Genomic DNA, 27,075 nt, shown 5'->3' on the forward strand with positions numbered 1-27,075 from the left:
AATTGCTGTAAAACGCAAGGGAGAGACTAGTGGATTTTGTTGACGATGGGTCATATAAGCCTCCTTAGTGGGAGAAAAGTGCTAAGTTAGGAACAAAGTGTTTTTTTCTCTTAAAGATTTCTCTGTAATTTTAATTAGCTGCTTCTTTTCAGATTATCATCTCTTAGCTAAATGGGAAATTTCTGATGAATTACAATGACCAGCTTCTTTCAAAATTTTACTTTTATTCAAAAAACCCATGGTATTTTGTGATTTAATTTTTAGGAGGTATAGTGTCAATGTTTAGTTAAAGATAAGAGTGTCCTAGTTTAACTGAAGAATACATGAATAACTTTATGTCTGTAAAAATAGTAAGAATTTATCAAAGAGTGCAAGATGTTATAGAGACAACTGTTAAAAAAATTATTAAAGGACATTACAGAATAACTAAATAAGAGCTATATCACAGTTATGGACAGAAAGATATGAAATAATAAAAATCTCTCTGTTCTTTCCAAATCAAACTACAGAGTCACTATACTGTGAATCAAATAGCTATGAGATTTTGTTCACGGACACAAAAGTGTGATTCTAAAACTGCTGCTGCTGCTAAGTCGCTTCAGTCGTGTCCGACTCTGTGCGACCCCACGGGCGGCAGCCCACCAGGCTCCCCCGTCCCTGGGAGTCTCCAGGCAAGAACACTGGAGTGGGTTGCCATTTCCTCCTCCAATGTGCGAAAGTGAAGTCGCTCAGTCGTGTCCGACTCTTCGCGACCTCATGGACTGCAGCCCACCAGGCTCCACCGACCATGGGATTTTCCAGGCAAGGGTACTGGAGTGGGGTGCCATTGCCTTATCTGGATTCTAAAACTGGGGTGAATCTAAACTTGACCTAGGAGAGGAAATGACCAAAAATAAATAAGTCACCCTTAAAGACCGAGAGCCTGGAGAGACCATGCCGTGTCAGACCTTACTGCAAACGACGCAAACACAGCGCACTGAGACGGCGACCCTCACCTGGAGAGAAAAGCAGACCAGCGACAGTCCGCATGCCACGGACAGACCCGTTCTCAAAGCGCAGCGTGCTCATTTACCCTCTCAGCCAGCGCGCATCAGGGGTGCTGATGAATGCCCGGCATCTTCTAGGTGATGGGGTTCCCACAGTGAACAAAACAGAGTCCTTCCTCTGCTCTGTGCGGTGTTATAATGGGGGGCGGGGGTGACACCTTCAAACAGAGTGAGGGTGAGGGGCAAAGCGAACGGGGAGAGGGGTTGGACGGGTTTGGGGAAGTGTCGGTTTTTAAATGTGGTAAATGTGGATGGCTGTGGTCTCTCTGAATGACAGCCTGAGGAGGTGAGAAAAGGAAGGCATGGCCCCTGGAGGGCAAGCTTCAGGCAGCAGGCGGAGACTTAAGGGGGAGCATCACTCTGGCAGGAGTGTCTGTCCTGAGCCAGAGACACAGGGGCAAGGCAGGGACTGAGCCGGGCCCGCCACGGCCTTCTGTGTGAGAGGATGGAACTGGATTTCTCCCTCACACTAGACAGAGTCTGACCGCCTGTGGAGTCGAGACTTCAGTGTGAACAGCAAAACTTCTTTAAGAAAACATTTTAAGGCCTTGAGGTAGGAGATATATATATATATATATATATATATATATATGTATGTATATATATGTGTATATATATATATATTACTTAAATCAAATAAATTCAGATAACTTTGAAACTAAGAACATTTGTTCATCAAAAGTCCCTATAAAGACAGCAAAAAGATAGGTCACAAATCTGACAAAAGATTGTGTTAGTCACTCAGTCGTGTCCAACTCTTTGGGACCCCATGGACTGTAGCCCGCCCGGCTCCTCTGTCCCTGGGATTCTCCAGGAGAGAACACTGGAGTGGGTTGTCATTCCCTTCTCCAGGATCTCCTACACTGCATAGCAGGCAGATCCTCTCCCCTCTGAGCCACAAGGGAAGCCCATAGGAATAATAGCCTTACTAGATAAGGGGCTCTAACCATTCGGGAAACAGACAGCTCGAGGGACGTTGCTCTGTCACACGGGGAGCTCAGCCTGGCACGCTGTGATGGCTTGGAGGGGGGAGGTCGGGGGGGAGAGACTCCGGGGGGAGGGCATTTATTGATCATTGTAACTGACCCCGTAGATCAGCTGGTAAAGAATCAGATATATCATTGTAACTGACCCCGAGAGCTGGCTTGGTGGAGAGTCTGCCTGCGCTGCGGGAGACTGGGCTGCCCTGGAAGCTCCCTGCTCTGTGTATGGTGTGAGTGTTAATCCCCACCTCCCAGTCTCTCCCTCCCCCACCACCTTCCGCCTGGGTAACCGTAAGTCTGCCTTCTGTGCCTGAGTCTGTTTCTGTTTTGTGAATAAGTTCATCTGTGTCGTTATTTTAGACTCCGCTTACAGTTTCGTATCTTCCCAGTGGTGCACAGTCCCCTGCCCGCAGATGTATCTACACACACACCTTTCCAGTGTACACGGAATGGTTACTGTCCTCACTGTCCATTCTGTTCCCCACATGAAAGCGTCAGTCTTTGTCGGCTTTGTTTCAAACAGACGATGCTGACTTTAAAGCCTCTCTCCTCAGACTCTCCCCAGGCCTCCCCCCAATCTCCCAGTTGCTGCAGGCTGAATTACGACTGATATTGTTCTGATGGACTTCTGAAATAGGCCCTATTCTGTCTTCCTGACTCTAGACTGATTTTCTACCTTTAGGCTCTTGTCTAAATTATTTTTCTAAATATACAGATATAGTTACATATACTTTTTAAAAAGAATATTTATTGGAGTATATTTGGTTTAAAATATTGTGTTAGTGTTGCTTACAACAAAGAGAACCAGTTTTATATATATATATATATATACACACACACACACACTTACATACATACATATATTCCTCTTTTTAAGATTCTTTTCCCATATAGATCATTATAGAGTATTGAACAGAGTTCCCTGTGCTACCCAGTAGGTTATTAGCTATCTATTTTATATACAGTTCAGTTCAGTTCAGTCACTCAGTCGTGTCCAATTCTTTGCGACCCCATGGACTGCAGCACGCCAGGCCTGCCTGTCCATCATCAACTCCCGGAGCTTACACAAACTCATGTCCATCAAGTCAGTGATGCCATCCAACCATCTCATTCTCTGTCGTCCCCTTCTCCTGCCTTCAGTCTTTCCCAGCATCAGGGTCTTTTCCAATGAGTCAGCTCTTCGCATCAGGTGCCCAAAGTATTGGAGTTTCAGCTTCAGTATCAGTCTTTCCAATGAATATTCAAGACTGATCTCCTTTAGGATGGACTGGTTGGATCTCCTTGCAGCCCAAGGGACTCTCAAGAGTCTTCTCCAACACCACAGTTCAAAAGCATCAATTCTTGGGCACTTAGATTACATATCTTTCTGACAAACAACCAGTGACGATCCAGAAACCATCTCTGGTCCCTTTCCAGGGCATCCTTCCCTGTCATTGACACCTTGCAAGTCAAGATCTTGTCAAACTGATGAACCTTCCCAATTTATCCTAAATTCTTTGCTTTCTGTTTGTTGTCATATTAACTAACGTCTCAACAATCAATCCAGAATATTTTTAAATGATTCTGTGTTTCAACCATTATCTTATCATCCATGGAGAATGAGCACAGGAGTTATTATTTCTCCCATAAATATCTAGAGGATGAGAGTATCTGCAAACTACAAAATCACTATGGATCCTGAACATGTCTGCCTCTGGATCAAGTGCTTCACATACATCATCTCTTTTAATCCTCTTATCACTCTTTCCTAAGGCCAAAAGATGAGTAGGTGACCATTCTAGAATGGGAATTCAAGTCCACCCACTACAAGATCTGTATTCCAGGATACTTGTTTCAGAACCATTCTCGGCCCCATTTCCCAGGGCTCACCTCTCCCCTTCATCACCTGTTTGAACCCTGTGTTGTTTCTGTTGTATTCCCCTGTGGATCTATACGAGAAAGAGCAAATGTTACAGGAACACTTGCCAGGCCCTGTTATGCCGTACCTGGTCTCTTCCTGTTCACTGTTTTGAAATTGCTTGAAATTCAGTTTAGGAGCCTGACACTTGATATGTGCTGGGTTTTTCTGAAGAGTTAGCATTTCCATCCCAATCCACTCAGGCAGCCCCCCCACCCCAGGTAATTAGGGGAAATCTTTGGCATCAGTACATGATCTTCATTGCGATTGCTCTTCTTATGTTTGCTTTTTTTTTTTTAGCCAAGAACTCTTTACTGAATGCAAATTGCTTTCAAGAAATATCTGAAGAGCTAGTTTAGAAAGTTCACTTAAAATACAAATAAATTCAGCAATAGAGGAAGAATGAAAATGTCATTTTTTTGCTGCCACGTATTATTTTCATGGTGAAAGGAATTACATAGTCTAAGAAGTGGAGGAAAGCATCTTCCTTTAAGATTTCCTGAAGATTTCATAGCAAGTGACATGATCCTAAATCAATATTCTTGATGTTAAAATACTATTTAGAAGGGTGGTTATTTTAAGTGAAATATATTTTCTAATTAAATATGATCAAGAATAATCCTTTACCTGCAAACTATAATTTATTGATATCAAATATCAGGATTTTTGGACTACTGTATTTTTTTTAGGAGCCAAGTTTCCTTTTATTCAGATTTTTTTTATTTAAAACACATTTAGGTAAAACCTCTAGTTTTTATTTCAAAATGAAGCAAACATGGTACAAATATGACTTCTTTTCTCTGAAGATATCCTTGAAATGAAGCTAAAGAAATTTAAAAAAAAAGAGAGAGATAGCCACAAAAGAACAGAGGTGTTTTGGGTCAGCGTGGATAAAAAAGCATCTCTAGATGCCAGATGGTGGAAAGATAGTGCATAGAAAAAGAAAGAAGAGAAAAGTATGAAGTCAGAACCTTGGGAAAAGTCTGGAATTAGGGTTTGCTGACACCATGTTGATTGAACAAAGCAAAAAGCATCAGACAGGTGGGACTGAAAACATAAGGATTGATTGAAAAGAGGAAATTTTTAAATTAAGATAAATACACATTTTTATAGGGAAAGAAAGGCAGCAAAAAACAATAGAAAAGTATACTTTATATATGTAGCAGTTGAAAATAATAATTTTAAGCAATTGGTAATAAGAAAGTAGAAGCTACTTTGCTTGAAGCTAAAGCATTCTCCTTTGAATGGGCCAAGTTTTATAATATTATTACTTGAAAAATGTATAACCTAATCCTATCATGTTACCTGATCAGTAGACAAAAATATTGATGATGTCAAAACAATGATAATGCTGTTTTTGAGCTTTTAAATTTTAGATTCATCCTTGAATAAAGTCTGGGAAAATGGGTAGTAGTTAGAGTACAAAATATTTCCGTTAGAAGAGTTTGAATGTTTAATAGTGTGTGTGTAGTTGAGAGAATTTGGAAATTTGGAATTTGGAAATTTGAAATCAAGGAAGAAAAGATATACAAAAAAGAGTAACTTCAAGCAGGGAATTTGAAATACTGACTCAAGTTAATGGAACCATGCCTAAATATGGAAACATATTATGCATAGTTGTAAAATAATAATAGAATATTTAACATAATAAAATTTGAAAATGTTTGTAGAGGAGTATGAAAAGAAAGACAAGTATGATTTCACTAATGTCTATAAATGCGTTAGTATGTTATTTAGAGCTGTGCTATCAATTGGCATAAAATAATGATAATAAATATTTCATTTCGAGCATTTATTAATATCTCTGGGCCGAAGCTCTCTGTACTCCTTGGTTTGTTACCATGTGCACATTATCTGATAACAATAAACGAAAATAGAAAAGAAATTATAGCACAGTATTCTGAGAGTCCCTCTGGAAGAAGACTTGAAGTGCATGGGAATTACAAAATGTACTAGTTAGCATTCCAGCTAACAAAATAACTTCTTAAATCAGAGGTTCTCAACATGCTTGCTCCTGGGAATCCAGCTGAGATTTGCAAGCCCCTTCAAGCTGTGTAAAGAGAGGCATAAGTTTATATTTTACTTTTCATAGTTTATGTAGAAAGCCACCAGTCATCCAATGGCATTGTATTTGGGATTTTTCAAAAGTATATACAAGCATTTCTTTTTTTTTTTCATTTATTTTTATTAGTTGGAGCTAATTACTTTACAATATTGTAGTGGTTTTTGCCATACACTGACATGAATCAGCCATGGATTTACATGTGTTCCCCATCCCCATCCCCCCTCCTGCCTCCCTCCCCATCCCATCCCTCTGGGTCATCCCAGTGCACCAGCCCTGAGCACTTGTTTCATGCATCCAACCTGGGCTGGTGGTCTGTTTCACCTTTGATAGTATACTTGTTTCAATGCTATTCTCTCAGAACATCCCACCCTTGCCTTCTCCCACAGAGTCTAAAAGTCTGTTCTGTACATCTGTGTCTCTTTTTCTGTTTTGCATATTGGGTTATCATTACCATCTTTTTAAATTCCATATATATGTGTTAGTATACTGTAATGGTCTTTATCTTTCTGGCTTACTTCACTCTGTATAATGGGCTCCAGTTTCATCCATCTCATTAGAACTGACTCAAATAAATTCTTTTTAATGGCTGAGTAATATTCCATTGTGTATATGTACCATAGCTGTCTGCTGATGGGCATCTAGGTTGCTTGCATGTCCTGGCTATTATAAACAGTGCTGCGATGAACATTGGGGTGCACGTGTCTCTTTCAGATCTGGTTTCCTCGGTGTGTATGCCCAGAAGTGGGATTGCTGGGTCATATGGCAGTTCTATTTCCAGTTTTTTAAGGAATCTCCACCCTGTTCTCCATAGCGGCTGTACTAGTTTGCATTCCCACCAACAGTGTAAGAGGGCTCCCTTTTCTCCACACCCGCTCCAGCATCTGTTGCTTATACAAGCATTTCTCTATGGTAGACACCGTGAAGTGTGTAAAATGCAACCGGACACGACCGTGCATTCAGCACTGAAGAGGCCCTGAGGTGCTGGGGCCCTTCACTGGTCCAGACGGGTTTGGTCCCAGGGTTTCTGGGCAGACAGGACAGCTCAGCTCCATCCTTCTGTGACCTGAGCAATTGAGAACCTCCTTGCCGACCACTTAACTATCACCACACCTGATTCAAGCTTTCCACCACAGTTCAACTTGACAGCGGTTCCTTTAAGTCCTTGACAAAGGTCAGGAAGTGGAAAACAGGCAGGGTCCTGAAAGATGTAAAGAGAAGTGAAACAATACTTTAACAGTACCCTGGGGATTAAAAATAGCCTACTTTTCTGGATGGAAATCGTGTATGCATATGTGTCATTATCCTGGAGTGGAGATTGTAAATAAATGGTCACAAATAAAGAAACCTTTGTATTTGTAAAAAAATAAATAAAATAAATAAAAATAGCCTACCATGTCGTTTGTTAACAAGCAAGTCAATTGTTAGAAACACTTTAAAATATCCCTTGTTTATTGTAGGTTGTTCTGGCTTACTTTTCTCTATCAGTTCTCCTTTTTTTAAAAAAAAAAATAACATGTGCATATTTCTGCTGCCTTTTGCCAATTCCCTAGGACCTTAAATACAGACCCAGTTTTCAAGTTGATTTCGGAAGTTTGTTGAGCTCTGACACATGTTTGAGAGTCAGTTTGATATGTAGGAGGAGCATCAGTTTTTAATAAACTGGAGTTTAAATCTTGGAGCTGCAAATCGTTTATCCTAGCTATTCCTTGGTGAAATATTTTAATCATAGGAGGTTGCTTCTCTAATTTTATCTATTTATCTTTGGTATGCTGGGTCTCCATTGCTGCACCTGGGCTTTGCTCTAATTGCCATCAGAGCTCCTCCCTAGTTGTGACCGGGGCTCCTCCCTGGTTGTGATCAGGGGTCCTCCATGGGGCTCGTCGCCGGTTGTGATCGGGGTTCCTCCTCGGTTGTGGTCAGGGCCCTCCCGGGTTGTGGTCGGGGCTCCTCCCTGGGGCTCCTCTCCAGTTGTGATCGGGGTTCCTCCTCGGTTGTGATCCGGGTTCCTCCTCGGTTGTGGTCGGAGCTCCTCCCGGGTTGTGGTTGGGGCTCCTTCCCAGTTGTGATCGGGGCTCCTCCCTGGTTGTGGTCGGGGCTCCTCCTGGGTTGTGATCGGGGCTCCTCCCCAGTTGTGGTTGGGGCTCCTCCCCAGTTGTGGTCAGGGCTCCTCCCCGGGGCTCCGCCTGGGTTGTGGTCGGGGCTCCTCCCAAATTGTGATTGGGGCTCCTCCCCAGTTGTGATCAGGGCTCCTCCCCGGGTGTGATGAGGGTCCTTCCTGGGGCTCCTCCCGGGTTGTAGTCAGGGCTCCATTGTGATGGGGGCTTCTCCCGGGTTGTGGTCTGGGCTCCTCCCCAGTTGTGGTCGGGGCTTTTCCCGGGTTGTGGTCAGGGCTCCTCCCCGGGGCTCCGCCTGGGTTGTGGTCGGGGCTCCTCCCAAATTGTGATTGGGGCTCCTCCCCAGTTGTGATCAGGGCTCCTCCCCGGGTGTGATGAGGGTCCTTCCTGGGGCTCCTCCTGGGTTGCAGTCAGGGCTCCTCCCTGGGGCTCCTCCCGGGTTGTAGTCAGGGCTCCATTGTGATGGGGGCTTCTCCCGGGTTGTGGTCGGGGCTCCTCCCTGGTTGTGATCGGGGCTCCTCCCGGGTTGTGATCGGGGCTCCTCCCGGGTTGTGGTCGGGGCTCCTCCCTGGTTGTGATCGGGGCTCCTCCTGGGCTGTGGTCGGGGCTTCTCCCTGGTTGTGATTGGGGCTCCTCCCCAGTTGTGATCAGGGCTCCTCCCCGGGTGTGATGAGGGTCCTTCCTGGGGCTCCTCCCGGGTTGTAGTCAGGGCTCCATTGTGATGGGGGCTTCTCCCGGGCTGCGGTCGGGGCTCCTCCCTGGTTGTGATGCTTGGGTGCTCGTTGTGATGCCCTCGCTTGTTGCAGAGCAGGGCTCTAGGGGGTGGGCTCCGTAGCTGTGGCACAGGGCTTAGTTGCCCTGCGGCGCATGGGATCTTCTGGATCGGGGATAGCACCGCTGCTTCTGCATTGACAGGCTGATTTTTACCCCCAGTTGAGCCACCAGGGAAGCTGGGAAGTTGGTTCTGTTACCAAGGTTTTGACCAGTACTTCTTGGACATCCCCCATGGAGCCTTTTAAGCCTTGAACTAATTTGCCTTGTGTTGGGATCGAAATCTATACTTTTAACAAGCTCCCCAGATGATTCCTGCTGTATTGCCAGGGTTGAGAATGGTTGCCTTAAATATGTGGCATGCATTTTACGAGCGATTATTATTTTTTATTTTTTCAACATGCAAGTTTATTTTGAATATCTACATCAAGACTCCTAAATGCAGTCAACTTCAGAGGACAATGCAAATTTTCTACGCAATCGAACTGTGTGGCTTCGACCAAGAATCATGTCTTGGGGCACTTTTTTCCCTTAAAATGATTGACAGCAGCTGAGGTGGCTGCTTTTACTTATTTAATTACTTATTTCAACAATAAACCTTTTCTGAGCATTTTCTGTTTTCTGGTGCTTGTTTTTTAAAGATGAGTAAAACTGACTACATCTTTGGCAGTCTTGGGAAGGGAGGACTAAGCAGAATATCTGGGAGATGAATACTGTAGGACACGATGTGGGGATGTGTAGCATCTTGTGAGAACGGGGAGGAGGGCTATTTGGCTCCGTCTGCTATGAGACCAGAGGGGCTTCTCTTGGAAAGAGAGCATTTTGGAGGAACGGGCAAGAATTGCACATGTAACATGTAAGCAATAAAGATTGGAGGAAAGGAAGAACCCCACAAAAGATAAGGAGGCAATAAACCACACCAGATTATGCAAGAACTTGCCAGTAAATCTGTATTACTGGAGCAGAATATTGGAGGCCAGAAGGAATGGGAATCAATCCAAAGACACGACCTGGGTTAGTTCGTGGAGGCAGTGCTTGCCAACAGAAAATGCCTCTGATGGCATGAGTTCCACATCGCTGGCTAATAAAAGCAAGCATATGGGCCACCTATAGGGGATGGGGGAAATGTATGTGTAAGTTACTGAGTGAATATTTCAGTGCAAGGAGTAGAATAATTCAAGGAAGTATCAAGTCTAGCCTAAACACAGAACAGAAGAAATTGAGTACTGCCAAATTCAAAAGCGTGAGAGATTTTATGTAGGGACTGTACCAACTGGTACATGAATTGGTACATAAATAATATGTATGCATGTGTATCCACACACAAAACATATGCACAGACATATTTGCATTTTTGAACAAAAATAAAGAGAAGTATGGATATTCTCATGTGCTTAATTCCATTTATAATGTGTTGGGATTTTCATGCTAGAAGAGATCATATAAATTACTTATGGAGATGGAATTTGTTTAAAAAGAACCACCCCACACAGCATTATGCATTCTTAAAGTCGTTAAAGACTGATTTACAAAAGGAAACAAACAAGTGGGAAAGCAAGAAGAAAAGGGACATTGTAAAACACGTGCCCCGAATTTATGTCTTTTCTACTTTAGCCAAACATTTAAAATCAGGATCGTTGCTCACATAGCTCATATCAATGTTCCATTGTTTAGTTTCTCTATAGCCTTTATAACTTTCATTTTGTGGCATTTTCAAATTACCTCATCTAAATCATTTGTAGTACATATAGTATAGTGAAAGTCGCTCAGTCTTGTCCAACTCTTTGCAACCCCATGGACTATACACAGCCCATGGAATTCTCCAGGCCAGAATAATGGAGTGGGTAGCCTTTCCCTTCTCCAGGGGATCTTTCCAACCCAGGAATCGAACCCAGGTCTCCTGTGTTGTAGGCGGATTCTTTAGGAGCTGAACCACCAGGGAAGCCCAAGAATACTGGAGGGGGTAGCCTATCCCTTCTCCAGGGGATCTTCCCGACCCAGGAATCAGAGTCTCCTGTGTTGCAGGCGAATTCTTTGCAGCTGAGCTGTGGGAAGCCATAAATCATCTGTAGGCCCCCTAGACATGCTTCTTTCAATTCTGTCAGTCTCGTCTCTATGTATATTTCAGTTTCTGAAATGTATTTCTTCTTTCTAGGTTCTTGGGGATCACAAGACCCTTTGAGGCTAAAATTGATCATAAACCGTAGAAGGCAGACAAGAAATGGTCTCAGTGATCCAGTGGCTCTTCCAACTTTTCCTTTTAGACACTAGCCAAGAAAATAGATTTTGATTTTCCCTTTAATCAAGAAGTCGTAGAATTAGTGCCTGAGTAAAATTTCACAGTGGTTTGTAGATTTTTTAAATTGTGTTTTCCACCAAGTCCCCTTTTAAGATGGGTATCTTTACTTTTGGCTGCACCGGGTCTTCGTTGCTTCGAGCAGGCGCTCTCTCGGCGCGGTGGCTGGGGGCAGGTCTCCAGTCGCGGTGCGCACGCGTCTCCCTGCGGCTTGTTTGCGGAGCGCAGGCTCTGGGACGCAGGCTCAGTAGCTGGGGCGCCGGGGCTCAATTGCTCCGTGGCAAGTGAAATCTGCCCGGAGCAGGGATGCAACCCACGTTGCCTGCATTGGCCGATGGGTTCTCACCCACCGTGGATGAGACCCAAGGATGTCCAGTTTGTGGATTTTTATGTTGCCTATTCAGGGTGTTTGGGGTTGAATCTTGTACCCCACCCCCCAAAGTTTGTTATAATCCTAACTCCCAGTACATTAGAGTGTGACCTTATTTGGAAATTGTCACTTTACAGAGATAATCAATTTCAAATGAGTTCACAAGAGTGGTCCCTAATCACATATGGCTGGTACTCTGATAATAAGGAGAAATTTGGACACAGAGACACACTCAGGAAGAATGGGATGTGAAGATGGAGAATTAGAGTGATGTGACTATAGGCTAAGGGTTGCCAAGGATTGCTGGCAAGACACCGGAAGCTAGGGAGAGCCGGGAGGAATTCTCCTTACAGACTTCAGAGGATGTAAGTATGGTTTGCCAGCATCTTGATTTTGAGCTTCTAACCTCCAAGACTATGAGGTAATGCATTTCTGTTGATGTAAGCTGGTGGTCCCTTTTTACAGCAACACTAGGAAATTAATGTATGGTCAAAATATTTGAAAGGAAGGATTAAAAGGTCAATCAATATCATACCTTGTTGTTGTAATTTTTTCCATCCATCCATACTACATCTTTCCATCCAACCATCCTCCCATCCACCCGTCTGTCCATCCACGCGGCCATCTTTCCATCCATACTTACATCTGTCCATTCATCCATCCATCCTTCTAATAGCATTATGATTTTGAAAAGAATTTAACAAAAGTAGCAAGGACATAATTTCAGGTTAAGAGGGGAAAACCCTTCATTCAGCCACCCATGATTTGTATACAAAAATGTTCTGTCCTCTCAGTCTTTTCACTTCAGATTCCAGCACCCGACCCGCATTTCAGTGACCTGCAGAGAAGCCAGATGTGATTGTGAACTTCTGGTGCAGCTGGTAGTTTAATGAATTTCTGAAATTTATCCTCCAGCCCAATCCACAACGCTGACTCTCTGGGGTGTTCTTTGTAAATGGAGTCCCAGCTCTAGGGTTGTTAGATTTTATTACTTAGACTTTATTCAGAGACAGGCCTATTGAACCTTGGATAACGTGACTTCTGGCTCAGGCAGCCCCATAGGCATGCATTGTCTTCCAAAGAGGTTTTGCCATTTAAGTCCATCAGAAACAGGATTCCGATAAAAGCACTTGAGTCAGAATCTGTCCCTGTATTGCTGATAACAGGGTGTCTGACTTGTCCAAATTAAGGACTGGAGTCTTCCCCACAGGGTGATATTAGTGTGATCAGTCAGCAGTCTTCCCTTTTAAAGAACCTTAATATTCTTCTGGCCTGACAAAAATTTCCCATTGCAGAAAAAGCAGGCCCATCTACAGAAGGAAATCACTTTCTTTTCTTCCATTTTTTCCTGATTTTTTTCTTCTCTCTTTATATACGTTTTCTCATCGATAGAGGAGATATGTCAATAAGATTTAAATATATATTAATCTCCACTGGGTTCCAGGAAAACAAATGAGAACCATAGGGGATGAGAACATGGGTGACACGTGGCCCTTACCCAACTCACTGAAACTACCACATACAGATGGTTTTTAAAGATGAACAGGATTAAACTTCCATGACGAGACATGTGTCAGTAATACTGCCACAAACTCAATTAAAAATCAAGGAACTGTACTCAATATCTTGTAATAATCTATAAAGCAAAATAATCTGTAAAATTATATATGTTACATGCAATAATGAACTGATCTGCAAAACAGCAATAGACCCACAGACAAGGGGAAAAAACTTGCTGTTCCCCAAGGGGAAGGAGGCTGGAGGGATAAACCGATGGATTCGGGATGAACAGAGATACCCACTGCTAGACCTGGACTAGATGAAGAGCAGAGGCCGACTCTACGGCACAGGGAATTGGACTCAGTATTTCATACTAACCTGTAATGAGAGAGAATCTCAGTAAGAATATACGTATGTGTATGTGTGTGTGTAACTGACTCACTTTGCTGTATACCAAAAACCAGTAGTGTCATGAATCAAATATGTCAATAATTTTTTAATTAAAACAAAGGAAAAAATCTCAGAGCACAGCTACCTGTGGGAATTGCACGACAGTGCCATGATACATTGGTTGAATGCAATTTGCCGGAGCGCATAAATGATTCCAAGAAAAATAATATCTTACGACCCCTTCAAACTCATCATGCTTTACTTTGAGCTCTCTGTTTCACATTATTAGCCTGCTCGGAGAACATTAGGGAAAATAGCCATGGCAGAAAGCTACTGAAAGGTCTCTTCCATTTGGACATGTCCTGAGTACCTGGAGAGCATCCAAATGGCTTGGCACATCTAAGTTCCAGCACTGGTCTTCTGAGCAGAATCAGCTTCTCCTGAACTGAGCAGAACTGTGAGTCTCTTAGCCTCTGCCTGGCAAGATCCCCGGTGGGGAAGTGGTCTGATGTTGGCATGTAAAGTAGGAAGAGAACCAGTGAACCATTGCTTCAGTGCTTAAATGAACCTGTGTCTAGAAACGAGTTCATAACTGAATGTACTAAGTCCTGTGTGGCGGCTGCCAGCTGCACACTCTGCTCTGAGCGTCTCTACCCCTGTTGTGTCACAGGGTCATTAATCCACATGCTTTCACCTCTAATAAACTCTCCTCACCCCTCATGCATAAGGTTCCCTTGTGAACCCAGGTTTTCTCACTGCTGCGGTTAACACCATTCCAAGACTGATGTTAAAAGTTTTGATATCAGGCTTCAATAATATTCAATTTGTGTTTTAGCAACTCAACAGCCATGTGGTGGGTCCGGGCCCAAGTGGGAGCCACCCCGTTAATTCCCAGGTGCAAAGAGCACAGGGATGCAGCCCGCCTTGACTCTCCCCTTTTGGGTGAGACACGAGATGAGAGAGAGCTTCAGACAGGGCGGTGGAGTGGCCTGAAGGATGAGTTGGGGACCTGGCCTCTCTGAAGGAGGTCAGCTGAGAATTCTGGTAGAAGAGGTGGGTTCTATCTGGGGTCCCGAGAAGTAGGTGGGCATTAGTCAGGGGAAGATGAAGCAGAAGGTGTGGGGAAAGGGTTTTCAAGGCAGAGGAAGAGGCATGTGCAGAAGACTCGAGGGTAAAAGAAAGCTGGGTGCATTGAAAAATTGATTGTGCCCTTGGGCCTACTTAGTGTATCCTTAATTTCCTACTTAAATGTATCAAATTAGCAGACTTGAGCTTGACCTGATTAGTGAGCGATGGAAAAAGCTTACCTCTAGTTGAATGAATGCATCTGTGAAGTGAGCTCACACGTGTCCTTTGCTGTTGGGCAAAAGCAGAGAAACCAGGAGACTTCACGGGCAGCCTCCCTCCAGCCCTGCTCAGAGCTGTGTCTTGGTCTTGGGTGATTGGTATTCCTGTCAAATTCCCTGCCTACCTAAACCTCAGAGAAAGGGGGAATGCTGAAGTCCTTGATGTTCTTGATAGGAATGTGGATACCATGGGAGCAGGCACATGTTTGCAAAAAGGCAACTAGTGATACATTTAAGACGCATGCACTTTTTGGGTATGGAAATTATGTGTCTGTTTTTAAAAGACGGCAAAATTTGCAAGTTTTCTCAAATGGAAAAATTTGTTGAAGAAACGCAATTATTATAATTTTTAATAATGTGTAAGTCATATAATGGAGAAGGAAATGGCAACCCACTCCAGTATTCTTGCCTGGAGAATCTCATGGACAGAGGAGCCTGGTGGGCTATAGTCCATGGGGTCACAGAGAGTCAAACACCACTAAGCAACGAACACACACACACATATGAGTCATATAAACACACATTTCACTAGTTCATAGTCGATGGGATAAACTATGTGTCACTTAATATTCAGTTCAGTTCAGTCGCTCAGTTGGGTCCAGTTCGCTGTGACCCCGTGGGCTGCAGCACACCAGGCCTCCCTGTCCATCACCACCTCCTGGAGCCTGCTCAAATTCATGTCCATCGAGTCGGTGGTGCCACTTTATATTACAGGGTCACAGACTCTGGGACAGTGGATATCACAAGACTTTATTGTGGTGCTGGATGGAGGGGGCCAGAGTGGGAAGCTGTGCTTCTTACCACTTCTGTGATATTAGGCTGTGGGCAATGAGAGCTCCTCGGTAGGTTGCTGGCCTAGAAGCAATGCTTACAAGCACAGAGACCCCGTGAGTGCCAGTAAGTGTGACCTTAGCCTGAATGTCACAGGTCACTGTCACCTAGAAACACCAGCTGGAAGAGACAGCCTTTATATTTCCAGACTTCTAAACATCCTGGCATTTAAATTCTAACTCTCTGGTATGAAAACTGAAAGCCACAATACTGACAGGTACAGAGAGAGGAGGTCTCCTGGAGCAGGGAAGGTGAAGTTAGGGTTAAGCCCCATCCGCCCTCTCTGAAAACGCAGCAGCAGCCTAGGAAAGGGAACTGGGAAGGGAACCTCAGCTGACTTACCTGAGGCTGGGCCCTGGTCATGCATCTACACATCAATTTAGCAGAAAGCCCAGAGGGGAGACGAGGGGAAAGCAAGGCCTGGGAAAGAAATGCAAAGATCCTTAAACCTGAAATGAAGAAAACATATTCATTTGGCTTTAAATAAGGCCTTAGGCTGAGTTTGAAATTGAATTTTACTCTAGAGTTGGGGTGAGCATATCAATAGCTAGTGTATCATTCTTCACTTTTGTGTGTTGGCTTGGGGAGTGTTGGATAATGTATTTGGAAAATGTTAGCTTTCAAAATATCCCACTTTAGGTATTATATAAATATATCTTAAAATACCATGTAGCTTTTACCATTTCTTTTTAGTTTTTAACTCAGGGCCGCATGGGTTCAGGGAAATGTCTGACTGCGATTTCTGGATATTACATTTTTAGTTTAATGACTTTACTTTTGCACAAAAGCTTACATTTTATTCATATTCATATAACAGTTTTATTTTACAGGATCACATTTCTTAAACTGTGTGTGTTGAACAAAGATGCTAAATTTAAAAACAAACAACAAAAGCTTTGCTTATATTATTTTAGAAATAGTTACTTAGAGCAGATAATTTGTTTTGTGGGACATCGCAAAATATTTAATGTTAGATGTGCACTGTGAATGCCCAGGCTGTGGTGCCCAGGTTTCCTGCAACATATTTGACCTTTCTTATTTCTTATTCTTATTTCTCCTTTTTTCCTATTTCTTCTTTTTTCTCTCCTGCACACATTGCATTTCTTGAGACTGATTTTGTAGATAGATTCCTAGTGATGATACATGTACACACATTAAGTATGATTATTTTGACAGATCAGACCTGTTGGTTCAGAGAGAGAACACCGACACACGTGACTTGCTTGTTGCGCAGAACGTGTGATTACAGTGCATCTGCGTTTGCATCCACAGCCTGTGTGCCGTCCTCAGCCTGTCTGACTCTGGACCCCGCGGACGTGGCCCGCCAGACCCCTCTGTCCCTGGGGTCCTCAGTGCGCGATGATGGTGTGTTTGGGCAAAGCGAACCAAGTGGCTGCACGTGTCCTCTGAGTGACAGCAGGCGCACTTTTAGTATTTACCGTGTGTTGCGCTCAGTCGCTGAGTCAAGTCTGACTCTTGGTGACGCCACGGGTGGTAGCCCGCCAGGCTCCTGTGTCCATGGGGGTCTCCAGGAAAGAATACTGGAGCGGGTTGCCATTTCCTTCTCCACCATAGACCACATGGTATCACTTAATTACCTGTTTAACAGCAGAAATTACTTAGATTTAGCCCTTTTAAATTCCTTGTTGTAAACAGTTTTCCATATATTTGTAGATGTATCTATTAAAGAGGTGAGTGTGACTTATGTTCATTACTGAAGGCATTAAACCTTGTCATTTTGTTGTACTAGGTTCCTGAAATAATAATAGAGAATTACTCGTGGTGGCGTAACTATAGCTGTTGATTTCATCATTAAAGGATAATTCAGTGTTGTTGTTTTTTTTAATCTAGGAGAATAAGATTGCCTTTGAAGAAGAACACATTTTAAACTTTGCATTTTAAAGTTTGATTTTATAGCTATAGTGATCAGAACAATATTCAGTTCAAAAAAAAAAGAATTAAATCTAGAGAATATGCCACATTTGCCTAAAGTGTCTGCTTCTAAAATACCTCCTACGGTGATTTGGATTGAATGCAGTCAGCGAAAGTGACCAACATTACTGAAAGACAAAAATAAAAAGCTACTCTTGAAATATGATAAACTCAAAACTATGTATTTTCAGAGAGCATCTTTAATATAAATATGTCATTAATTTTTATTTCACAGTGTCATTATAAAGGGGCTTCAGTATTCCTGAATAGAGTATAGGTGTAATTCACCTGATCCCTAAGAGAAATGGATGCTGTTTGTGCAGATGGAACAGATGCAATAGAAATGGCAAGGCAGCTGCCTCTAAATTGGCACCTCTTTCAGCTCTTTACTTCCCCTTAGTTGTTGGGCAGAAAGGAAGCTGCCCCCAGAGCTCTCTGTTGTCACAGAAGCATTGTGATGGCAGTTGTGAGCGGTGTCAGAGGCACTCGGGGAGGCAGGAGGCGGGCTCTGAAGCATCCTGTCCTCACTCAGCCCTGTGCTGCCGGCTCTCAGGTTCTGCTCATGGTCCGCTTCGGTTCTGAGGAAACCGGGGTGAGGGGGTGCTTAGGAAAGTTTTGACTTACCTGGGGTGGGAGACACGGCGGTGTATGTAGAGAAGAATCCTGTACCATGCCCTATGACCTTTTACATGAGTACTCTAGGTTCAAACCAAGAAAAGTAACCTGTAACTTTATGTTAATTTTTAATGTTTGGGTTCAGATGCAGAACTGAATTTAGAAATGAGCTTGGGTCATGTATTAATATTTGAAAAACTTATAGAATTTACTGGAAACCATCAATCAGCTAACAGGTGGATAAACACATTAGAGTGAAAGTGAAAATGTCACTCAGTCATGTCCAACTCTCTGTGACCCCATGGACCGTAGCCTGCCAGGCTTCTCTGCCCATGGGATTCTCCAGGCATGAATTCTGGAGTGGGTTGCCATTCCCTTCTCTTGAGGAGTCTACCAGACCCAGGGATTGAACCTGGTCTCCTGATGGCAGGCGATGGGCCACCAGGAAAGCACACCCTGGGGTCACCATACAGAGGGCCGCTCGGTCAGCTCAGCTCAGCCGCCCAGGCAGGCCCGGCTCTTTGCAGCCCCATGAACCAGGCACGCCAGGCCTCCCTGTCCCTCACCAACTCCCGGAGTCCACCCAAACCCGTGTCCATCGAGTCGGTGATGCCATCCAACCATCTCGTCCTCTGTCGTCCCCTTCTCCTCCTGCCTTCAGTCTTTCACATCATCAGGGTCTTTTCAAATGAGTCAGCTCTTCACATCAGGTGGCCAGAGTATTGGAGTTTCAGCTTCAGCATCAGTCCTTCCAGTGAACACCCAGGACTGATCTCCATTACTCAGCAGTAAAAAGGAATGTTACCAATGCATGCAACATGGGTGAATCTTAAAAACATCATGCTGAATGAAAGATGCCAGACACGGAAGATCATATAGTGTATGACTCTGTATGAACTTTGAGGAAAGGAAAAAATATAGTTAGAGAAGGCGGAGCAGTGATTTCACCGGATGGGGTGGGAGGCAGGAATTGACCTCAAGAGGAAACTTTATGGGTAATGGAAATGTTCTATGAGGTAATTATTAAGACTGTATCTATTTGTCAAATCTTATCAAACTGTAAATTTAACATTAGTGAGCTTTATTGTATTTAAATTAAAATTAAAACTGGTTGAAAAGAATGTATGGTATAATTCATTAGTTGGGGAGGGGATCCTAGAACTTGTTAATTCCTGGAAGTGACCAGAAAAATTGTGGGACAGCTGAGCTTCATCTAAAATCTGGGATGAACATCAGGAAAAATGTAAAGTGGTGATGGAAGCTAAAAATGAGAACCCATGAGTTCTTCTTGATCACAGCTGTTTAATATAAAAACCATCCAGCCTAGTGCTTAGCACCTGGAGGCACTTAAATACTGAGCACTGTCATTTTTTTGTTGATGCTATTATTGTTATTATTTAGAACAGTGCATTATGAGTGTCTAGAAAACATTATATAAGTTGTGAACAGAGAAAACCTTTATCCTACCTACTGGTGGAAAGAGTCTATGAGTTAACTGGTACTGATGATTTGAAATACACAAAAGGAGGTAGAATTTATCTGTGACTGGTTTAGGCTCATTAGTGAACTGTAATGCATCACAGAAGCACATAGAGCATCTTTCACAGAGGTATTCTGAGCTTTTGTGTGTATCAAATCTTGTCTGAACTGACTCAGACCATGGTGAAGACTCTCAGAAGAACTTTGTATCAAATGAGAGCTAACAGTTCCAAAGTCTGCAAGCATTCAGCAGAATCAATGGCTGGTGTATGACATTGAAATCATTTTGGAATGTTTTTTGGATATGTGAGAGACTGAAAGTGCCAACAAAGACTGTAGGAATATGAGGCTCCTGTTACCCTAATCATCATATATGTATACACAAAAAAGAAACTATAATAGCCAAGATTTGTTGACTTTTAATGTGCCTGGCATGTACTGCACTAAGTGATTTCAAGAATTATTATGACTAAACTTCATCACAAGCTTAAGAGATACATGCAAAAGAGCACAGAGATTGCACAAGTTTTAAGAAGACAGTCAAAGTTTGATTCTAACATTTGGGAACCGTGGATGAGGACCCTGAAACGAACCTTGGTGACATTCCATTTTACCAGCGTTGGATTGCTACCGTCATGCTTTGGGTGTCCCGTGTCCTGTCCTGGGAGTGGGATGCAGAGAAAGAACTGACGCCTGGACCAAAGTCTCTGACCTCCAAGTAGTGAGGCCATAGGAGGGCAGTATGTGTTTGGTGGCCAGTCAGTGATTGTGGGAAGAACCCATAGTTCCACATTTTTGAGCTCTTAGAAAGCAGAATTTGTGTGCAAGTAACCCTTGCTTTTTCAAAGTTTGTCTTTTATCACTTCGCTTTGACCAAAGACCTGTATCAGTACCTGTTTGCACTAACCGAAGCAAATCCGAAGAGGATTTACAAAAAGAAAAAAGGACAAATGGTGGAAACGGTGCCCGGCCTTTGTCTTTGCAGCAGCCCTCACTGAGGCGGCGCAGACCCTGATCAGCGAGGTTGCTGTTGCCAGCTCTTCTCCAGGGAAGCACACGAGCGTCTCAGCGGCCAGCCACCGAGGCTCTTCGCTGTGTCTCTGAACCTCTGTGCTTTATCTCCATCTGCGTTTTGCAGCTGTTAGCAAGATGGATGCTAAAGGTAGTGGCTTCTCCTTTCAGATAGCAGGGGAAACCCATGCTAGATTCTTTAGGCAGAGAAGATACCAAACATAGCAGAAGGTTAATTATCCATTTTCGTCTATTTTGAAGTCCATTTGAGGCAACGGTACAGACTCAATGCTGTGTAAGATTTTACACAGTCACGATAACTTGAGTTTTGATAAATCTTTAATTATATAGGAGGGTTATCAAACTGGGACCATTGTGGATCCTCAATGAGAGAAGCGGTTAGCATGCAGACTCTAATGGGTACATTTATCATTTCTTTATCACACTGTGCTTCCGATTCATTGTTGTCTATTTTCTAAGAAAGTAGAAATGCCGTTTCTTAGAATAAAAATGTTCTTTCTAGTGCAAGCAGTAGATTGAAGCTATCCAGATTGGTTCTTTAATGAAACAGGCAACATTCCAATGGAACTGACAAGCTTTATTTCCATTTGTTGTATTTTTTTTGTCATTACAGATGGACCCGATTCAGAAAGCTGTAATAAATCATACTTTCGGGGTTCCTCTTCCTCATCGAAGAAAGCAGATCATTTCGTGCAACATTTGCCAGTTGAGATTTAATTCTGATGTAAGTTTACCGTTTAGTATTCACTGAAAAAATGCAGTTTGCTGTTCTAATCTTGCAGAAGAGATTTCTGAAACATTTTTCTCCAACGATTGAGCATGTCAAAATTCAAAGATAACATTTTAACTCCTGATGTGCTTTAATTTTGGAGTTTGTTATATTATGTTGGGTCATTTTCTATAGAAAAATCTCACCTAAGCAAACTGCACTTGTGCTTTAATGGTATTTTCAGGCTCCCAGGAATGCCAAATTTAGATAACACACTTGTTTTTGGGCAACAGTCAAAATCTAGGACTAACGAGATTTTCAATAAATAACGTCTCTGAAATAAGGTAGGTCCCAGGTGATATTTCAAGGCCATGGTTTTGACGTTGTGAATTCTCTTTACCTGCTTTGATGAGGCTTAATTCCAGATCGGCTCTGGTGCCATTAACTGTTTTTGTGTTACAGATCTCAAGTCCCCGACCTAGAAGGACTAGCATTTTAACAGGGGATTCTAAAGACCTCAAAGGAGCCCAGCCCCTAATGAGTAGAAGTTAGGAGGAAGCATGGCAGGAGGGAGATAGTGCAGACCTGACCCTTTGCATGTTTTTCACAGAGAGGGAGTTGCATCTTTTATACCTTTTCTAAGAGTCAAGCTTGACTCTGGATTCAACACAGAAGCTAATTTGGCTTGCAGCCCATATGGAAAATACTGCCACTCCTCAACCTGCCCTGGTGTGGAGTTGGTCCTGAGATAACAGAAAAGAAAAGGAATGCAGGTTTGGAAGGAACAAAAATTGAACATTTGTGGGTGCGCTTGGCAAACAGAGGACCCCAGCCTATCAGTGTGACCCCTCCAGGGTGCCATGAGCTGGCCCTAAATTGATGTGCTGTATGGAGATGACCAAACAAATCTGGGTTCTAGAGAATGTTAGGCCTTCTAGCATTTAATCACCCTATGCAAATAGGTCCCTTAGGTGATCTGATGATGAGGGTTGCATATGAGATAATCAGGCAGAGGAAATAGACGTGTCACAAAAAGAGTGGCTTTTTCCTTCTGTGAGAACATTTCATTTTGTATAAATTTTGCTATTGTCTTGTGATCTCATCCTTAAACTGGTACAATCACCAGGGTAATTTTATAACATTCCCTCTGCTGACTTAAAAATGTGGAGAGGAGTCTGCCTGCATAGCACTCGAATGGGCTACTATTAATATTGAAAGAATACAGTAAGCATACAGCATTTTATTTGAAAGGTTGTCTTTTGTTTTTGTTTGTTTGTTTGTTTCATTGTTTGTTTTTTAATAATTAGCACCTTGATTTGAATTTTAAGAAAACTACTATAGTTTGACTTACAAGTATTTCAAGTGATTAGTATGTAATATTCTCTCCCAGCTGGTACACAAAAAGTTTCCCTGACATACTAACAAGAGCTCTGAACTTAGTAATGCAGTCCTGATCATTTCTCAATACTCGGCAAGCAGCTGTACATTTCCATAGTTGTTGAGTGTACCCTTCTTTATTCTGGGACATTTCACTTTGGAACTGGCTGGGTGATGTTGAGGAAGTCTTTTAGGAGCCGCATTTCCACTCCTTACGTCTAAGGGGCTCCTTCAAATATCAAGCTTTCTGCCAACAGTTTCACTGTTAATGTTTTTGTCCATGTTAAGGAAACTTCCTGTGAACTGAAGTCTTAGAAAGAGATTTCAAGCTTATTTAACCCAATCTCCCACATACTGAAAGAAAACCATTGCCCACATCAAGACTAAGTCTGTGGGTTGACGACCTCCAGTAATGGGTAGCTACCACTTCAAGACGGTTGATCCTTTTTTTTTTTAATGTCTTTTTAAGTGTTTCTACTAACCTTCCAGATGGATATAAAAATCAGATTAAAAAAAAAATTAGAAATGCTGTTAGATGTTCTTTAGGAAACACTATATTATGATTATTAACATAAGGAACATAATAAAAATAAAGATTTGCATACTTCTTTTCTAAAACGTAAAGTTATTTTATTTCCATCATAAGAGAGGATAAAAAAATGTATTTGTGTTCATTTGCTAATGAATTTTCAAGGTGATATAGGGACCAGGATGTATCTTTTAGGGAAACGGTTCTCACTCCGACAGCTTTGCTTTCAGATCCCTCTGAAAGGAGAAGTCCTGCAGTGTTTGGAGGTGTGACACGTGTCAGTGTCAGTCGTAACTGTGCAGCTGCAGGCCTGACTACCCGTTAGGTGCTGCTCTAACAGAGTGCCACACCTTTAGTGTCTTAAGGTGACTCCGCTGTGTGACCGCGTAGTTCTGGAGCTGAGAGTCAGAATGGGCCTCACAGGGCCGGAAGCAGGGTGTCAGCAGTGATGGCCCTGCGGGGGCCCTGGGGAAATTTCAGTTCCTTGTCTTTCTTTTCTAGAAGCTGCCCTCTTTCCTTGGCCTGATACCCACTCCCATCCTCAAGACTACAAGGCCGATTGAGCTCATCTCATATGGAATCGCTCTCTCTTCTGCCTCACCCTTCCACATTTAAGGACCTTTGTGATCACAGTGGACCCACCTAGATAATCTAGAATAACTTTTCTATTTTAAATTTATTGGCTTAGCAACCTACTTTCATCTGCTGGCTTAACCCCCTTTGTCATGTACTGAACATATCCATCATTCCAGGGATTAGGACCTAAATATCCCTGTCATGCCTTCAGTAGATACTCATGTGGATGTTTGATTCAGCTTTGGACTGAATAGCATGGCCACATGAATGTGTCAAATATTCGCACAGGCCAGTTCTTTGATCTGTGCGAACTGGACACATGCCTTCATTGCCCTTACATTTTTCCTTGTCTTGAACCTTGAATATAAATTTACTATGCTGTGCACATTTTTTAAATTATATATTTTTTTATGTAGGAAGTTCCAATATTATTGAGTTTATGAATGACATAGTGAACTATTAACTGTGATGTACAAGCAAAATATAATTATTGCAAAATTGAAATATAGGAGTGGAAACTCCTTTAGAGACCTTAAAAATGTCTCTATGGCATTATGATGTCAATAAAAGGAAACTAATGTGCTGAAAATATAAGATTTGTTTATTCATTGACTGGTCATTTCTATAAATACCAATTTCATGAAATATTTAATACTGAATGCCAAGATAAATTGGATTTTATGATCCATTCATTCATATATAAATGTCTCTAAATAAAGAGAAAATAGATATATATGTGCATATAGATCATTTTATTCTTCAAAAGCTTTAAATCCCAATAAAACTGCCTGTTTGCTCTTTCCACGTATATCAAGCATTTATCATCCTGTTTCCATTCTTAAACCTAGAATCTGGAAAAGTGATGCTGTAATTCACTTGTATGCTTGGTTGAATCCTCTGTCACATAAGAAAGTATTTTTGCCTTATGAACCTTTTTACATTTCAAAGCTTCTTCCTCTTCCAATGAAAATAATAGCTTGTAGTTCTTTTCATCTCTGCATCATGAAAATTCAATTTCCTTTCCCTCTAAGCTTTTATTTATTTTTTTAACCCTTCGTGTTATAAAGCCTGTAGTTTGGTGTTATACCATACATGTTTCCTGTGCAGTACATTTTCCATTTTTTGCCCTATGGATATTTTTCTAAGTAGCACATTATATTATATGCATTTTAAATCAGATTACCTTCGCCTGGTGCAGGCATTCACTTTGGGGAAAAAATGAAACTCTTTTTGGCATTTATGTGGGACACACATGGAGTTATGCAAAAAGGCTTCCAATTAAAGAATGAGAAGTTGTAATTTGACCAATTATTTTATCAACATCTTAAAATAAGTGTAAATGACCATTGGCCTGGACCAGTTAGTAAGTGTGCCTTTGAAAGACAATTTACAGCAAGTCCAGCGTGGCTGTGAGATTATTAAGTGAGGTAGAGTATGATTAATTACTCAATGACTGTTTACAGAATGGAAAATAAGATCTCAGGCCCCGAAACTGAGGGGTCACAAACTTGTAGCATCTAAGTGTCACTCTGGTGGCCGTCCCCCAAACAGCACTTACTGGTATGTTAGAGACGGAAGAAAGCGTGCTCATTTCAAGGTGGAGACTAAGGCATGAAGCGCGGAGGAGGCTTGTCCAAGGCCGCATGGCAGAGGCTGGCCACGCCGGGTTGGTATGAGTGTCCAGGCCGCTTCTGCCTCACCTGCTCCAGGCAGGGCGGCACGTCCACCCAGAGAGCCAGCCTCCCCTTCAGAGACGGTGTGGCTGTCCTGGGTGTCTCCCGCCCAACCGTCCCAGAGAGAGGGTCCCAGGCCTCCCTGCCCGGTGGAATGACCTGGGCAGTCAGTCCACTGTGCTGGGCCGTCCTCCCCTCGGGCTCCACTCCCTGCAAGGTCTGCAGAGCCTTCCCAATGCCCCTTCACTGCCCTTCACTCACACAGTTAGTCATAAACACAAGGAAAACGCAAGTGTCATTGTACACCCCCGAACTAGAATACAGCAGGAACAAATCCTGTGTGACTCAGGACAGCCAAGCGTTAATGACTCCAGGGGACTGTTTGATGAAGCAGACCTCCTTAGAAGACACTCCTTACAGATTGCAAGCCCCTCCAGAGGGAACCCTCGGGAGCATCACCAATATAATTGATACATTTCCCGATGGTATTGTAAAATAGAAATCATCCTTGTTCTGCATTTTAGAACCCAGAAATATAGTGGAACCAAACAATACATTTGAATATAGTTCCTATCTCTGTTGAAAACTTCCATAATCAAACATGGCATCATAATGATGAAGATGCTAATGGGAGTATTTTTTCTTACCAAATGACCAAACTTAGATAATTACACTGTCTTTAACATAAGATCTTAGGACACATCTTTTAAATATTTAAATCAGTAATATGGGGGGTGGATAGAGTCCTGATATTTAAAGGAAACACTGCTTAGATGGAGAGAAAAACAAAAACTCATACTTGTTTTGGAGTGGAAGAACTATTTATTCTTTTGTTTTTACTTATTTTCCAAATTTCCTTTATGAGTATGCTTCAGTTTTATAAAGGATGTTCACCTCTACTATCCTGTTATGGTTTTCAAGCTACGTGTTTTATCCCAAATTGAAAATTTTATTTTGCAAGTCTCAGCTGCAATTTTCTAAATATTTCATGCCTGTTTATGGTCGTGTCTTCAGTCTCAGAGATGCCCAGGAAAGTTGAGTGATATTATTGTTGTCTCATTCAAATTTCAGTGTCTTATTGATATCTTAGGAGAAAGGTTAGTACAGATCTATGCCTGGGGGAAAACCCATGTAACCTCAAACCTGAAGCCACACAGCATCCAAAGAAGCTGAGTGAATTGGTAGAAAAAAAATTCTATCAGGAATTTGACAACCCATTGTCTAGATGTGTTTTCTCTTAACAGCCTATCTTAATTGTGTTCCACAATCATCTCATTTAAAATGATGAGCCATTTCTTATAGCCATTTTGTAAGGATATAAAATGCAACATGTAGGCAATGGGATTATAAACTCTATAGTGAATGAAATGGAATGGTCATTTTAATTTTATGGGATAAATAACTAAGTTACAGATATTTCACTCTTCAAGTGTTAAAGTACTTCTTAAGGAATATAGAAGTTTGAAAATATCTTCTTTAAAAAAAAAAGTGCTTGCAGAGATCAACCCTGTTGAAAGCGTCTTTGTGTATCTTTGTGTTAACAT

The 27,075-nt window shown here is 42.3% G+C and overlaps 1 protein-coding gene across 5 annotated transcripts in view; it reads left to right on the forward strand.

The window, feature by feature from the left end:
- ZNF385D (zinc finger protein 385D) overlaps positions 1-27,075 on the forward strand; it is a 931,599-nt gene that overhangs the window by 764,984 nt on the left and 139,540 nt on the right. For 4 of the 5 annotated variants that reach the window (XM_070459851.1, XM_070459849.1, XM_070459853.1 and 1 more), the window contains one exon: positions 21,281-21,391. The exons of the other annotated variant lie outside the window; for it this stretch is intronic. In XM_070459851.1, coding sequence (XP_070315952.1) covers positions 21,281-21,391 — 111 coding nt within the window. The remainder of the gene's footprint in view (positions 1-21,280; positions 21,392-27,075) is intronic. 5 annotated transcript variants of the gene reach the window in all.

The sequence above is a fragment of the Odocoileus virginianus genome, chromosome 32 (assembly GCF_023699985.2).
Source record: "Odocoileus virginianus isolate 20LAN1187 ecotype Illinois chromosome 32, Ovbor_1.2, whole genome shotgun sequence".
NCBI lineage: Eukaryota > Metazoa > Chordata > Mammalia > Artiodactyla > Cervidae > Odocoileus > Odocoileus virginianus.